Source organism: Ctenocephalides felis, unplaced genomic scaffold (assembly GCF_003426905.1).
Source record: "Ctenocephalides felis isolate EL2017-DRISC unplaced genomic scaffold, ASM342690v1 CF-g0.4_SCAFFOLD_03439, whole genome shotgun sequence".
In the NCBI taxonomy this organism is placed as follows: Eukaryota; Metazoa; Arthropoda; class Insecta; order Siphonaptera; family Pulicidae; genus Ctenocephalides; species Ctenocephalides felis.
The window spans coordinates 23,579-40,865 of NW_020539593.1; the positions used below are offsets into that span (position 1 = coordinate 23,579).

Sequence of the window (17,287 nt, forward strand, 5' to 3'; positions counted from 1 at the left end):
GAATCTCGTTAAACGCTCGTAAATGCTCGTTTACTTTTAGTCATCTTTTTAATCTTTGCTAGAAAATTATTAGTTGACTATGATTAAATAATTCATTTATTCATTCATTGAAAACCACGAATATTGTTATAAAAAATCCATATAATAATAATTATTAAAATAGGTACATTCAAATATATTAATGCATGATAAATAATATACAATGCTTATGCAATATACTAGCGACGTGATTCTAGGTATAATTATGAATAAAATTAAATCTACCCAAATCTAATATTGCGATTTATTCCCAGTAAACCACAAACGTCACATAAAGTTAAAGTAACGTAGCACCAAAGAAACGTTGTTACGTTTTTTTCTGGTTACGTTAATAAAACGTAAATGTTACGTTTAATTATAACCTTTAAACGTTAATGCATGGTTTTCTTTATAACGTAACCGTTAAGTTACACTGTTTTGTAAATTCAACATACAAAATGGACGGTGTGGTACAGCTGTTTCACAAAACTGTCAAAAAGATAGGTTACGTGTTCTACTCTTTTATCTATGCGAGACTCTATGCACGAAATCGCAACTGTAAGTTATGCGTCACTCTATATATTTTACATTTCTGTCTATGTATATAATAATGACTACATACTACATGGACTGTAATGGAGGCTTCATATTGAAGATCTTTTGACAAGCAAATTATTTCATTCTTTTGCAGCATTTATTTAATCATTATTTATATGATTAATGTTTTATATGATTAATGTAGAACGTAGTTATGCAGTGTGCTGTTAAAATGTTTAAAATGGAATCGATCAAGGTAAGTAAAAAGATAAAACATGTGTAAATTATTTTAATTTATATATTATTATAATAATGATTAGTTATTTTCAGTATGTAGTTGGTCATTAATGGAAATTCTATTCGCGTATTTTGTTATTTGTAGATATTTTCATCAAATGTATGTTTATCAAATAATAATTAAATTCTACAAAAAAATCATAACCTCAATGCCATCATAACCATGGTTATTGTTGAGTCAAAAAGTTATGAAACAGTAAAAATGAGATAAATAATACATATTTAACATTTGTAGCTCTTCAGTAACAAATAATATGGTTCGGAACAGGAACAAAAACTAATACAATGGTTTTCAATTGAAGAAATGATGACTCAGAACGTAATGCAGCTACAACAACGGATTCCATAGTAAAGATATTTGCTCAAATAAAGAATATGAATGCAAAGTTAGAATATAAATGAATCCACCATCATCAAGAAAAATGATTTAAAGAAGAATAACATTTTTTACAACATTAAATGATGACACTCGTGTTGTGTGTCGTGGAATTGGTATACCCCATTATGGTAGTTAGAGATGATTAGATGATTTAGTATTAATTTTTTATGATTTAGTTTTAGCAAAATTATGATTTAAAAGTCGGTGGATGAAATTCGGCTCAACTGACAAGAAACAATTAGGACAATATTTGAGCAATATGTTCATAAAAATATTATCTGCACTTTGCCCTTAATAAATAATGAAAGTAAATAGAGGTAATTAGAAGTATTGTTACAATTTATATTAATAATCACAATATTTCCAATTCATAACTTTCTATTGTTTTTACTTTAGCAAAAATATATTTAAAAATTCAGAGACAAAAATCTTTTTTATTGTCTAAATTCGATGAAGAATTAATATGTTTTTGGTATGGTTGAAAGGACTGCCTATCTGTCAATAACCTGCTCAAATAAAGAATATGAATGCAAAGTTAGAATATAAAATAATAATCCACCATCATCAAGAGAAAATGATTTGAAGAACAATAACATTTTTTACAACATTAAATGATGACACTCTTGTTGTGTGTCTTGGAATTGGTATTCCCCATTATGGTAGTTAGAGATGATTAGATGATTTAGTATTAATTTTGTATGATTTAGTTTTAGCAAAATTATGATTTAAAAGTCTGTGGATGATATTTGACTGAACTGACAAGAATCAATTAAGACAATATTTGAGCAATATGTTCATAAAAGAATTAGCTGCTATATGTTCTTAATAAATAATGAAAGTAATTAGAGGTAATTAGAAGTATTGTTACAATTTATATTAATAATCACAATATTTCCAAATCATAACTTTCTATTGTTTTTACTTCAGCAAAAATATATTTAAAAATTCAAAGACTAAAATCTTTTTTGATAAATTAATTCAATGAAGAATTAATGTTTTTGGTATGGTTGAAAGGACTGCCTAGCTGTCAATAGGTAATGTTACAAAAAATTTAAATCAATATTATCAATAAACAATTTGTAGAAATTGTTTCTAACCTGTTTGGTTCTGTTCTAGATACATTTACAAATAGAAAGCAGTGAAATGGTTTCAATTTGATAAACAAAGGTTGCCAAGAACTTTACACAAGACTTATTTTCAATGGTTAAAATTTTATAATCAAATTAAAACAGTTAATTCCATCTTGTTAAGTAGAAATTTGTTAGCATTGTTAATTTTTGTAATAGTTTAATCAAATTTTTAAATTTCAAATTTATATTCTGTAGTTTTGTAATTTTAAGTATATATATATATATATATATATATATATATATTATGTAAATTTTGTAAATTCTTAATTAAAATATGAAATAAAATTAATATAAAAAATGGTTTTTATATTTACAGGAAATTCTATTAAATTTTTAAGTTACATCAAAGACACCTACACGTTAATTTAGTAATTTAGGAAACGTAACAAAAACGAAACCGTTACGTTTTCGCGCAATTTGGAAACGTAACAGAAACGAAACCGTTACGTTTTCGCGTAACGAAACAGGCCGTTACGTTTTTGAGGCGGAAATAGATACGTCTGTGTGCCTCCTAGGTTACGTAACCGTTATGTTTCACGTATAATCTGTTACGTTCTATTAACGTTTTCATTACGTTTTGTGGTTTACTGGGTTACGAGGCATTATATGTGCCGGATCATAATAGAAAACATTTATGTTTATGTACAACTATGTACGGGTGTAAAATGTTACTCACGAAATTTAAGTCTCAAATTTTTAAATATAAAATATTTTCTGTAAAATTTAAAAACTTTCTTATAATCTTCATAAATTTAAAACTTTCGAGCATTGTTTCTTTTACCCCAATCCATAATTAATCAAGTGTGTATCCCTGATACTTGATTATATGTATCTATGGATTTATTCATATCGCCAACGCCAGCTGTCAAAACAAGATAAGTAAGCATGTGAAGCATTGAGGTTAAACAGGCCACCATACATTAATATTTTGCATATAACAAAGTAAATTATAATTAGCGTACCTTTTTAATAAATCGAAATGAATTCAGTTGAACAATTAGGAAATCCAGAATTAGTAGAATGTATGAAACAATTTCATAAAAAAATTAAAGAAATAAATGATAACCTAGATGTTGTCTTTGATTCTGATACTTGTGACAATTTAAGCGTAAAGAAAAAAGTGCAAATTGAATTGTATTTAAGTTACGCCTTGAATTCATTTTTTTGGATGCATTTAAGGACAACGGGTAAAGACCCTACTAAACACAGTGTTGTTACAGAAATGATGAAAGTACGAGAATACATGTCTAAGTACAAAGAGGTAAAATTTCATGTTTTTTTAAACTATAACAGAATGATTATTATAAACTTATTTTTGATTATATTTTGTTTCTTCACAGATTATTGACCGAGATAAAAAACCCACCGTAGATGCACAAGCAGCTAAAAGATTTATTAAAGGAGCGCTGTGGGAACCAAAAGCTAAGATTACACGATTGGATTTACCTGATAAAGACTGAGTGATGTTTTATTTGTTTATTTATTATCTTGTATTTTTATAAATTCAGATTTAAGTTTTATCTGCAAATGATAATTATTAATAAAACAAAGTTTTATAATTAACAACATCAACTATTAATTGTTTGCATCTTTGCACCTTCTTTGCATAGAAACAATTATATACAAATATTTGGTTTGTATGTTATTATAGTTAAAGTGTGTTGTTGTTGAGATGTGTGTGTAAGTTGTTTAAATGCAAACTGTCTTGAGGATGAGCAGTATTTGTTTATACATTGCTCTTATTCATAGCATGGTTTCAGTATCCAAAAATAATAGTTGTTTCAATTTAATACTATTACATAAATATTTTTCTACTAGAAAAACTACAAATGAAATAGTACTTCCTACTAAATGAATTATAAAAACTGTTCTCAATTCATTCATTGTGAATGTTGCCGCATGACCTCCTTCATCTAAAATTAATTCAAAAATTATAGTCATGCAATATCAACGTTTAGAATTATGCGATTTTTATGATAATGCGAATGAATAGATTGTCATTACTTACTCTGTGGCAACAGTTGTCCATTTCTTTTGTATTTGTTGATTTCTATACCCCACCAGTGCTCAACTAATCCAGACTCCCTAAAATTTTGAAAAATCATGAAACCATGTCTTTATGAAAGACTTTTATATCTTTTGTGAAGGTATTTTAAGAAACATGATTAATAGTCAATAATTTTCAAGTTTTATAAATAATTTTGAAATTTCAATATATATTTTTCATTTTAATATCACTAGTCTATACTAATACTAATAAATTTTAATTATTATCATTATATTGACCAATTTCATTAAATAGCAAACATTATTTATTAGTTAAATATGACACAAACCTAGCTTGCATAACAATTTTATTGAATCTATCTTTATATGGAGATAGCTTCTGAATAAGCAATGAGTTGGACCTGAACGGTGGTCCTTGTTTTAAAATGTGCAACAAGTTTCTGTCTGTTTTTGAGTCTCGCATCTGTTACGAATTTAAAAAAAGATTAATCAGAAATATAATAATTTCATACATATTCTAAAAGTATTTATCCTTACACCAATGTATATTATCAATAAGAGCTTTTTACCTCAGACCAGAACATAAGGCAGTATTTTTCTGACAACATCATTGCCGATTTTCTTTCAGAAGCAATTTTTGCAACCGCTTCTGAAACATTTGATACCAAAGATTGTTTTTTAAATAATTTTCCAAAAACTGCATCTTCTGTTGTTGTATTTAATAAACTTTTATACATGTATGTGGTTTTTATGTCCAAATTGCTAGCTGCTAAATCCTCCAGATTTTCCAAATTCAGTGTCATTTTACTAGTAGTTAAAAGCCTCACAGTTATGCCTATGGGTTAAATAAATTTATTTAAGGGGATAATAGATACTAGGGTTTGTCGGTTTTCAAAAACCGGTTTTTTGGCAAAAATTATAGAATTCGAAAACCGGTTTTTTAGTGAAAAAGTCGGTTTTCACTGTAAAAATGGAAAATGACAAATATACCGATATATAAAAGACAGATGGAAGCGTTTTGATTCTTGAAATCGTATCGGTTCAATAGCATTTGATATCTTATTAGTCTGCAATGGTTCCCAGAAATTGTATATGTTAATTTAGATTTTTATACCAGTGTATATATTAATTTAAATCAGTGTGACTTCTTCTTGAAGAAGTAACTTCCTCTACTCAAATTTAAAAAAAAAGAGTTTTGAACCCTAGAAGCCACAAATAAAAGAACAAAAAACTTAGAATTATTATATCAGGCTTTAAAAATAATTAAGCATAATTTGGTCGCAGGTATGACAATATTTTCTATTTCAGTAAATTTTGTGAGTAAACAAAGGACACGTCTAGTAGCAATTCGATAGACGTTCTCAGTTTTTTGAAATCATATTTTATTAAACAAAAAAAAACGATTAGAGTGTTTAAAATGAATTAATAAAAATTGCTTGGAACAGACAATACCCGAGTTTAGCTTAATTGTTAAAATTGATATTAACAAGTATATACATGTATCTAATATTAATTTAATAAATGTTTTTTATTTAAAAAATGTATTATTTGTATTTATTCGAAAACTTTCCTTTCACTATCATATAATAATATTTTCATTCTTATATGTGAAAATGATGCATGAATAACGAATAATTATTTTCAAATTTATTTAATCAAGATAAACTATTATTTTTTAGTTCTACTAATTAAAATTAAAATAATTTTGTTTACTCTCTATAAAATTGAACAATAAATATATTCAGTCAAATTCTGCTCTAAATCACACTAAATTTGCGGATAAAAATTACAGAATATTCGAGCAAAAATTTTTTTTTTTTATAAAATTCGAAAACCGGTTTTTTAGTAAAATTAAAATTCGAAAACCGGTTTTCTGAAATGTCGGTTTTTGTATAAACCCTAATAGATACATATACATATATACATTTGAGTATATATGTACACATATAAATTGTCCTATACGCTATAAAAAATCATATTTGTCGTTTCTTTTCTTGACCTCCAAAACTAATTCTTGCATGTGTATCTTTAAGTTTATATTGTGCATTATTATAACTATTTTTCAAGCAGTATATTAGTGATAGATGCGCAGACAAATATTGTAACTATAACGTTTTAACACTTTGAGTTTTTATGTGAATAGAAAAGTAGTTCTAATTAATTAGAAGTCTAACAGCTTAAGAGCTAAACAGCTTTATACTGAATTTTAATTTAGAAATAAGTGATTAATTATAAGTTATATTGTACTTCTAAAATGTCTATCTTAACACGTTCTCAAAATATAACAAATATCACTTTTACCTTGATAAAATGTGGAGAGTATCAATGCAAAAATGGCCAGGAATGCATAAACGCATCTCTCGTATCTAGAAACTATATTTATATTTTGTGGTGTCATTATAAATATTGCAAAAACTGATAATAATATTTCTCTAGCATTTCGTTTCTTTATATCTTCATCACATGTTTTTTCATTATTGAAAACTAATTTCTTCATGTAATAGATAAAATAATTCTAGAAATTTTAAAATATTACAAATTAATTATATGTATATATATACTAATATAATTATATAATTAATATAATTATATGTATATAATTATATGTATATATATAATTGTTTTTATTGAACATAATAAAATTTTAAACTGATTTTAAAGATTTGATATAAGTAACTGGTTAAAAATCGTATCATATTGGTGCACCTACATTCTTCAATGATATTTTTTTATTTAGTAATGGTTAACAAAAAAACACTAGTAATTTGGAAAATTCAAGAACACTTGAATACTTTTGAGTTGGTTTTCGATGGTGTGATTTCAAATCAAATTATTTAGACTTATTTATTTTCAAGGAAAAGATTTTGTATATCGCGAAAAGTTAATGCAACTTGCTTTATGGTAAAGGCACCATGCTTAGTTTATCTTAAATAACTAGCTATCATTACATAATTTTGATGTGATTGTGAATCGGTCATTTCACACCAAATGAAAATCTGATATACTGGTGGTATGAAATTCTCCGAGGTCGAACTCGAATCCGGAACTAGTGAGTTCTTTTATCTATGGTTCAAATATCAAGTAATATTTAAAAAGTTTAATAAACTAAGTTTTACCTGCATAAAGTACCAGCTTGCAGAAACAGCAAAATAAGTAAAGACTAATAACACAGCTGAAGGAGTATCGAGAATTTTTAGAAATGACATGGAATAGATGACACCATCCGAATCCATTTGCGGGGTGATAAACCAAAAACTTATTTCGTTTACTGGGTTCAAGTATCCTGATTTTCTCTGAATGATTCCAGAATAGGTATACGGCTTGTTATTTCCAAAAATTATCAGTCAAGTGCAGTTTTATAATACCTGATTTTGATCGAGAATAGGCCTTAAATTTGCAGCTAGGTCAACCTCACCTCTCTCTACGTAACCTAATATCCCAGTAAAGTCATTGGTTTCTGGATCATAGTCTCCAAATCTTGATGAATTTGAAGGAAGGGGAATGAATACTGGCTTGAAATTTGCCTAGTAAAATAAAGTTATTGGCTAATGTAAATATTGAAGAAGCTTTTTCAAGTCCAGTGCGAGTCAATGTAAATATTTATGCCAGGGGAGTTGTCCAATTGGCCAACTTGCGGATAGGGACTATTTTTGTAGAAACATAATTGTAATGAATGAAAGAAATAAATTTGTTTCATAGATTATAATACTAAAAATTTGATATTAATGCTTTACTAGAATACTAGAATTTTTGCCAGTTCTTACCCGTTCAACAAGTATATGGGTCAATTCTGCGTCTAAATTAGTATACTCCGTTCTTTTTCCACTTGTTTTATCTATGATAAGTTGAGAAACTGATTTTTTTTCAACTACAACAATTTTCAGTGGATATCTTTGCACATCCTTTAATCTTTCATCAAGCTTTTGCACAATGATTTGTGCTAAATCCTTATCTCTTTGTGCAAATTCTGGAGAGAAACCGGTAATATGCGTATTGTATACTTTGCCTCTAAGACCAGTTTTTTCATTCCAATAAAATGGATTGTACATAGACACCAGGAAGAAATCAGGTTCTGTAAATTTACAGGAACTAAAACTCTTAAAAAAATATGGAAGTGCAAACTTTTTCTTCAGTATAAAAATATATCAGAGTGATTATCGAAATTATGCAAACTTTAAAAAAAATGTAAATTAATGCTCGACAAAATGATTAATATAGTAAATAAATTCAAAATAATAGATTATGCACCTCAAATTAGATTGCATTTTTGCAAGTATTGCTGCGGTAGCATGGCAAGAAAATTGGTAACAAATCCTAATTAAAATCGTGAAAAACAATAAACTTCAATATCGAAGTTTTATTTATAATGAGTAAATAGCTGCCCTTAATGATATTTATATTAATCAATGTAATATTAATTATATACCTTTCCAATCATCATCAGTAACTTCTAAACGGTTTGTGGCATGATTTTGCAAATTGTATTGTTTTTTAACTAAAAATGCAATCACATTCAGCATTTGATATTTTATCCATGACATCTTAATTAAATACTCTAAAAATTGAAAATAAATGCATAACTTGAAATAAATGAATTTGCTGGAAAATACATATTTCTCTCACATGTTGCAAAAGATTATGTTTGCTGATTATCACAAGATTATAAGCATTATTTTGGATATTTAAAGGAAGCTATAGAATTTGTAGAAATTATTGAAATTAAAAAAAAGTAAGGTAGGCTGATTACCAATCTGAAAACTTTGTCCACTAGTCTGAAGAAATATAGTTTTGGCTTTTGGATTCAACATAACACTCTGATGCATTCTGAACATTGTGCAAGCTAACATTTCACAAATGAAGATGTAACAATTTTTATCACTTGGTTTATATTCGGCAAGGTATTCATCATATCCATCTACTATAATATCTAAATTTCTATAAAATACATATTTTTATAATATTTTTTGTCTTTGTAAATATAAAGCAACTAATAAAAACAAATTAGAATAAAATCAGTTAAATATGAAACTGAAACAAATACATTTCAATTTTATTTCCCTATTCGCCTATAAAAACTTACAGAGGATCCATATAATAAACTATAGGTATAGCTAATCTGGTTTGAGCACATTTCATAATTTCTTCAGCTATTTGCTTAGAACCATCTTCGATACCCACAAGAGTTATCAGATGCTGATCCTGAAGAATAATGAATTCAGAGTATTATAGCCATAGTTAAAAAAAACTTATCACACAGTTTTTGATATGAATTATTAATTGGTAAATTAATTATTATTTTGTACAGAAAGAAACAGGTTTGTTAGTATGGTCATATGGAATCAACAAGGTAAATGATTTTTAACTTCCCGTAGGGTAAGTTATAGTAATCGCAAAAAAATCGAAAATGAAAATGTTTATATATCTTTACGTTTCAGAGGTTTCTGAACATTTTGGCATACCTTAGAAAAAATGGATGTATGTGTGTGTGTGTGTGTGTGTGTATGTATGTATGTATGTATGTATGTATGTATGTATGTATGTATGTGCGTGTGTGTATGTATGTGCGGATACAAATTTTCGTCGACGATTTCGGGAACACGGATCAACCGATTTGAATAATTCAAAAAACATTCGATTCGTATTAATAAGGAGACGTGCTGATTAGTTTTTGGCGAAAGCAGGTCTAGCCGTTCCAAAGATACGGGGCAAAAAGTGCCGAAAACGGTAACTCAGTTTTTAAGAGAACGGAGCGTCCGATTTGAATAATTCAAAAAACATTTTACTTGTATTGACAAGATAAAGAATTGATCAAATTTTCATGAAGGCAGGTCTAACGGTTTCGGAGATCTGATGAAAAAAGTAAAAAAAAATGCCATTTGGCGGTCAAAAATGATCATTAGACATATGCACATCAAATTATCAAATATTTTATAGAGATTTTAACAATAAGTATAAATTTTTTTTACATTCCTATGGGTTCCGTACCAATGTTTACGCGTTAGACGGCGACGCGGCGCTTACGGGCTTTGATATTTCGTCTTTATCCAGTTAAAGCAGTACGATTGCTCTGAAAAAAGTTTAGATCTTCCAAAATATGTCAAAATAAAATAAAACATTTTTTTTTTTTAAAAAAAAAATAAAAAAAATTTTTTTTTTTCAAAAAAAAGTAATTTTTGTCCAATATATAGTTTCTCAAAAATCTTATTTTTTCAAAGTAAATTTTTTTCAAAAATCTTAATCGTTTTTAAAAAAAAAATTTTGGTACGGGAAGTTCCAGCAATTTGCCTTAAGGCACGATGCCTTAATTGCCTTAAGACAGAATTCCACTTACAGCTAGTTATTTATATTTTTTTAGGGAGAGCAACTTAATTTTGAGAAATAATTTTTATCTCCCGATGATAAGTATACGATATTGAATCGGTTGCGGTTTTAAATAATAGTGTGTAAGTTTAAACCTTTCGATGAAATAGACCCATGAAATATAGAGTATTGCTTCATATCTTTAAACAGATAAAATTTATACTTGTTGCATGTCTATCATATTTACTAATAAACATATCCATATATTTACTTTAAAACAGTAAGAAGGCCATGCAATTTGTGTTTAATTTTAAATATGTTATCCATTATCAGTTTGAAATATGAATTACCTCAAGAAAGGGATATGATATACCCCAAAATGTAGCAGCATCTTTTGTGCAAGTATTTGCGCTAAACACAATTTTTATAAACATCGAGTAAATTTTAAAAATTAAATAAATTATTAATAAGAAATTATTCATGGCTTCAGTTATGGAGATATATAATTACATTTAAATATTTATTATTTACATTTATATACTTATTTATAAGCAATATTTATATCTTTTTAAAATTAGTTATATTATTAAATTTATAAGTTAACAATATTATTAAATATATAAGTTAATTACTTATATATTTAAAAATAATTAATTACTTATATTGAAAGAATCGGAAAATTTCAACCATTTAAATAGCAATTTATTTTATGAGATTAAAAAATACCAGCAACTGTCTGAAATTGTGAAATGATATAAATAGTACAAATATATTATTCAAATAATAACTTTTAACGCTATTCTTATAATTATAGGTTCTCCTGAAATCATAATGGATACAAATACTTTATTTGGTACATTTTAGTTTTGTGATAACGTACTTATAATTTAATCGATTTATGTTGAGTGAAAGCAATTATGAATAATAAATAACGCAAAAAAACAGTCGAACATAGGAAACTTTGAGTCCTTTTTCCAGACTATATTTTATTCATTTTATTGACATTTGAACTTTAATACAAAACGCAATATCTATAAGACCATGGTATGACGAGTTTTCTGAATATCGATCGTTTTTTTTCTACAATATGTAATTTAAGATTTAACCATACACTCCGTTTCACCAGAGTGGAATTCGGATCAATACCGATCCCAATTGCTATTGCTTGGGTGGAGCGACTAGGGCGGATGCTGAGCACACGCCATTATGGAGTGCAAACAATCGGAAAAAGGCAGACAAGAACTATGGAGGCAGATTGTAAGGAAAAAAATTCTATGGAAAAGATGCGTCATTCGTTCTCGATGAGATCATTTCAATACGGTTCGATTGTGATTGGTCGTCGTGTGGGTATGATTGCTTTGATTGTTTCCAGTGAATAATTACAGTGCAAATAATAAAACAAATGAATAATCTGGCGTGTAATAGTTTCTATTTTTCGAAGTTACTATGCGTTTTCGAGGTTTTTATTAATTAATTATTTCTATAGACAAGACAGATACTACAGCTGTTCAAAGAATAAGACTGTATCGCCAGCGAAAAAGCAAAAAAAAACAAGCAGTCAATGAATATATGTTAATTTTAATTACATGAAGTTCTTCAAACACAATTACATGATAAGTGAATTTTCTTTAGGCGTTGTGCAACATAAAAATTACAGCTGTCCACTGTGTGAACCATATTATACAATGTATTAATCAGCAATTACTTCATTTCTCTAATGAATTTTCAAGTTTTAATTGCCCTAAATACTAGTTACAATGACAAACCGATCATGTTATATTTGGAGTATGATTTGAATTTCATTATTGTTTTCAAATATTATAAATATTTTTAATGCTATTATAAATATATAATATAGAATTTATTGTTATATAAATATGTATGGCATTATAATAAATGTGTGCATCACCACTGTTACCATATGATAATACTTAATACATTTATTTTATTTTTAACTTAAATGCCACCTTGTACAATAGCAAAAAAGTTTTACTTCAATCGCGTGTGAACCTTACGCGCATTCTTGTGAATGGATAAAAGATTGGTGAATTCAGTATCTTTCGATTTTATCTGATTAAAAGTTGTATACGCAAAAGCGTGTCTTTTCAAATCCAATACCTCTGTAGAGTTTTGTAAGAAATTACATAAGTTTGTCGTTAGCTTTCTGACATTATTCATTAATTTTTTGATGATTATATATGATTTCATTAATTTTAATGATTGAGAAAAAATCGCACGCAGTGTTAGCCATTTATGCTTTTTTATCTATGGAGTTAACGTAATTTTCAATTTTAAAGTAATGTTTAAATCTGTGTCATGTTGGTATGACTGTGAATCTTATAACCAACGGCTTGTAACCAAGTTCACATGAGAGTGTACGAGAATTCGTTGACAGATTCAATCACAACGGGTTTTTGACTCTTAGCACTTCTTAGCGCCCCAAAGTGCCCCAAAGCGTCAAATTCTGTAGAAAAGTTACATATTTGTGTCTTAATCAGTTTTTCATAGTTGAATATTAATATATTGTGCAAAACAATCACTTTATGTTAAGAATAATTTGCTTTTTCGGCTACAAGTAAGTTTTAACCGTTCCTCTTTGTTGACTTTTTAACAAATCAATCGAAATGTCAACGAAACGCAAACTATTGATTCCTAAAAAAGTAAGTGATATTGAAGAATTGTATTCACATATAGAAGACCCTGATGAGAAAGAATTTTTGTTGCATATGGGAGTCGATATGATGGAGCATGAGGCATTCAATAACCCGTAAGTGCTGTAAATTAATTTTCACACATTTTAACTAAAATATTTAGAATTAAAATTGTTTAACTTGTTTCTATATATTTCAGTGATTACAAATATAATTGTAAAGACTTTGAACTAGGAAATCCTTTAGGAAAAGGAAAATTTGGTAGGGTATATTTAGCTCGAGAAAAAAAGACAAAATATCTTGTCGCATTGAAAACCCTATTCAAATCAGAAATTAAAGCAGCAAAAGTTGAACGTCAGGTGCTTCGTGAAATTGAGATTCAAAGTAAATTGAAGTAAGTGTAAATTTAGTTATTATGGCAGAAACTATAAATTTTGTGTAATAAAAGGTTTAATACAAAAATTATGTAAAAGCAACTCATATTTCATTATTTTACTTTTTAAGACTTTTGAGGTTTTGAAAATGGATATAAATAGGATCTTGATCAATGGCATTCATTGTTGTTTGCTTAATTCTTTTATTATTATTATTATTATTCTTTTTATTAAATAGATATGTTTTAAAGATTGATTTATGTGCATGAATCACTATTTATAACAATTTACATAGCTATATGTATGAGTGTATATATATATATATCCAAAATAACAAATGTTTTGTACAGACATCCAAATATTCTGCGGCTTCTCACATGGTTTCATGATGAAAAGAGGATTTATTTAGCACTGGAATTAGCTGGTCAAGGTGAATTATATAGACATTTGAAGAACTCTCCCCATGGAAGATTCAACGAAATATTGTCTGCTAAATATACTTTCCAAGTGAGTTAAATGTAATTAGATGTGGAAACTGATTTTGATCTTAACACCCCTTACAGTGAAAATTTTACAAATAGAATTTAATAGAAATTTTTAAAGCAATACTGGTTTTCTTATAGGTTGCAGATGCCCTTCATTACTGCCATTTAAATGATGTGATACATAGAGATATAAAGCCAGAAAATTTGCTTTTAACTTATGATGGTGATGTGAAACTTGCTGATTTTGGCTGGAGCTGCCATGCACCACGTAGCAAGTGAGTCTATTTAAAATTATTTAGAATTCTTTTTATAATTCTTGTTTGTAGAAATTAGATATTTACTGCATATAATAATTGTTAAGTTTATTCATATAATTGTTTTTTCTATGCATTTAGATTTTATTATAAATGCGATTTTAGTATATTACCCATACTTTCAAAGCAAGAACATAAGTTCTAATATTTTCTTTTCAACAAAGCTCAGTTTGGTAAATGATTTAACACAAGAAGACTTTAATCATACTTCTAGTTCTAATTCATATTTTTATCAAATTTAAATTTTAAATTGATAACAATTAATAATATTATACTCACATGCTTTATGCTTATTTTGCAGGCGTACCACACTTTGTGGAACCTTGGATTATCTCCCTCCTGAGATGGTGTACAACTGTGTCTACGATGAAAGTGTGGATGTTTGGTGTTTAGGAATTCTCTGCTATGAGTTTTTAGTTGGAAAACCGCCATTTGAAAGTGAAAATGCAAAACAAACTTATGAAAGATTAAGAAGTCACCAGTGCAATTTCCCAGTTATTTATCAGCTGGATCGAAGGATTTAATTAGTAAACTGATCAGGCGGAGATCTGATAACAGAATAAGCTTACCTTTGGTGATGCAACACCCTTGGCTGGTAGAATTGTATGTAAGCAAAATAAGAAGATAAGTTTTCAGTTGACATTTCATCATGCTGTTTTGCATTGACTTTTTTTAACAATATTGTTACATTGTTTTATTTATTTTTATGCAAATATGTTTAACATTCAATTATATTAGGGTTTTTAAATGTGACGAGTTGAATTTTGTATAGCCAACCAAACAATTATTTTAATATAATATTATAACTTTGAAGCGTTTGAACATTTTTTAGATTCAATGTATAAGTAATTGTTTAATTTTTTATAGATTTTTTTTTTCTTATTAAGTATCATATTCATTGGCTATTTAAAATTAGTTACAGTTGCTAACCTTTTTCTTCATCTATTGGCAATATGATTGAAAGGTTTAATTAGATAACAATTATAGAAAAAAATTAGAAATATGATATGATAATATTATGAATGAATTTTGAGAGCACTAGTTGAATCTTAATTTTAAGTAATGGTTTTGTAAGATATAAATTGGCTTAACTTTAAATAAATAATTTTTTACAAGGTTATTATCAAGAAATTTCATTTAAATAATATCATTCTGCCTACCACTTGTCTAGCTAAGGATCTTCACATACACTTTTTCTTGAACATTTGTACAATACACACACACACACAATTCACTTGTATTTCTAGGAAATATATGAAAAGCAATATCTACATTTTCAATATGTATTTTGTTAGAAAAAAATGCAACCATCTGATCTGTAAATAAATACATAAGAATATGAGAGACTGATAAAAATAGTTTTTAAACTTCTTCAAAGTAATATTTATTAATAAAATATATTAATAAGAATTATGTTAACAGTTATAATTCTATGGAATTTTATTATATGCAAAAAGGTTGTCATCTATTGTAGATGGAATGGAGGCATCTTAATTATCACAGCTTATGGCAGGTTTAGGACGATGAGTATCAAAGCATCAATAGAGAAATTTATATACTCCATTCTGCATCCATATGCTACAGGTGTCAACTTTATTATTGTATGTAGAGGTACTTTCAGGTAAGGCAGTTCGTCTAAAAATAATTAGCCCTGAGTATTTCAAAATACATAGGAATTTATATTACTGGATAGTAGCTGTCCATCTAAATGAAACAAACATAATTCTCATTCACCTGCAGATTTATCCAGAAAGTATGCCAACAGACATCTCAATACAGCCTGATGCGAAACTACTAATACATTCCCTTGACGTTCCAGTTCCATGATGACAGGTTCTAAGCGAGCAACCAAATCTTCATAACTTTCACCTCTTGGATAGCGGTAAGCAAATTTATTCGCATCTCTAGAAGCAAACTCTTCAGGATACTTAGCTTGAATTTCTGCATAGGTCATTTCTTCACATATACCCTGATGATCAAAATAATATTGAACTCTTTATTACATTCTCATAATAATAATTATTATTATTATTAAATGTATATTTAAACATGTTCTAAAACTAATAAGAATAAGTTCAATGAAATCAATTCTTAACCCTTAAAGTGTTTGAAACTTTCAAAGTATTCAGAATATTGAAAATATTGAGAAGTTGATAATCAACAAAATATATTTTATTGATTCAAAATGAGTTCTAATTCGGAATATCCAGAGGTTTGTACACTAAATTTTTGTTTTGCTATATCATTTAACCAGAGATTTTTTTTACTGAAAAGTATATCAATTTAAAGAACAAATAAATGGTAAAGAACACTAATTTGAACAATTTTGTGACTAAATTTCATATATATCTATAGTACTATTTTGATTGCACAGTGGCTAAAGCAAATATGAAGTGATTTACTTATTTGTTTTTTCCTCAAGAAACTTTTACTGCAAGCCAAAATTATAAATTTTAATAATAATAAAATAGATTTTTATGCTTACTGCATCAAGCTCATTTACGCCTTCCATCGCTCTTGTGGTGCTGGAACGCTACTGACAGTTTGAATTGTACGTTTCATCCATGATGTCCAAACACGTAAACCGTCTATCTAAAAACAATAAATATTAATATATAAATTATTCTGAAATATATATTCTGAAAACTTCATCAAACTAATAATTTAAACATTTCAACAAAAATTAGTCATTCAGTAAAATATTTCTAGTGATTGAAGGATTCATATCAATCATAGACTACTATATTAATAATAATTTAATAATTTAATATATATTATTATATTAATATTTAATA

At 27.4% G+C, this 17,287-nt stretch overlaps 2 protein-coding genes and 1 pseudogene across 2 annotated transcripts; 2 read left to right on the forward strand and 1 right to left on the reverse strand.

Annotated features, from left to right (window-relative positions):
- Positions 1-3,303: 3,303 nt before the first annotated feature.
- On the forward strand, positions 3,304-3,821 carry LOC113382453 (nuclear nucleic acid-binding protein C1D-like). The gene is made up of 2 exons (XM_026620805.1): positions 3,304-3,622; positions 3,702-3,821. Exons 1-2 carry the CDS (start codon positions 3,341-3,343, stop codon positions 3,819-3,821), a joined length of 402 nt encoding a protein of 133 aa, XP_026476590.1. The 5' UTR covers positions 3,304-3,340.
- Positions 3,822-13,098: 9,277 nt separating this feature from the next.
- On the forward strand, positions 13,099-15,293 carry LOC113382455 (annotated as a pseudogene).
- Positions 15,294-15,996: 703 nt separating this feature from the next.
- LOC113382454 (6-phosphofructo-2-kinase/fructose-2,6-bisphosphatase 1-like) lies at positions 15,997-17,004 on the reverse strand. The gene is made up of 3 exons (XM_026620806.1): positions 16,978-17,004; positions 16,227-16,461; positions 15,997-16,127 (listed from the first exon to the last, which is right to left on the reverse strand). The coding sequence occupies exons 1-3, from the start codon at positions 17,002-17,004 to the stop codon at positions 15,997-15,999; spliced, it is 393 nt and encodes a 130-aa protein (XP_026476591.1).
- Between the last annotated feature and the right edge of the window lie 283 nt (positions 17,005-17,287).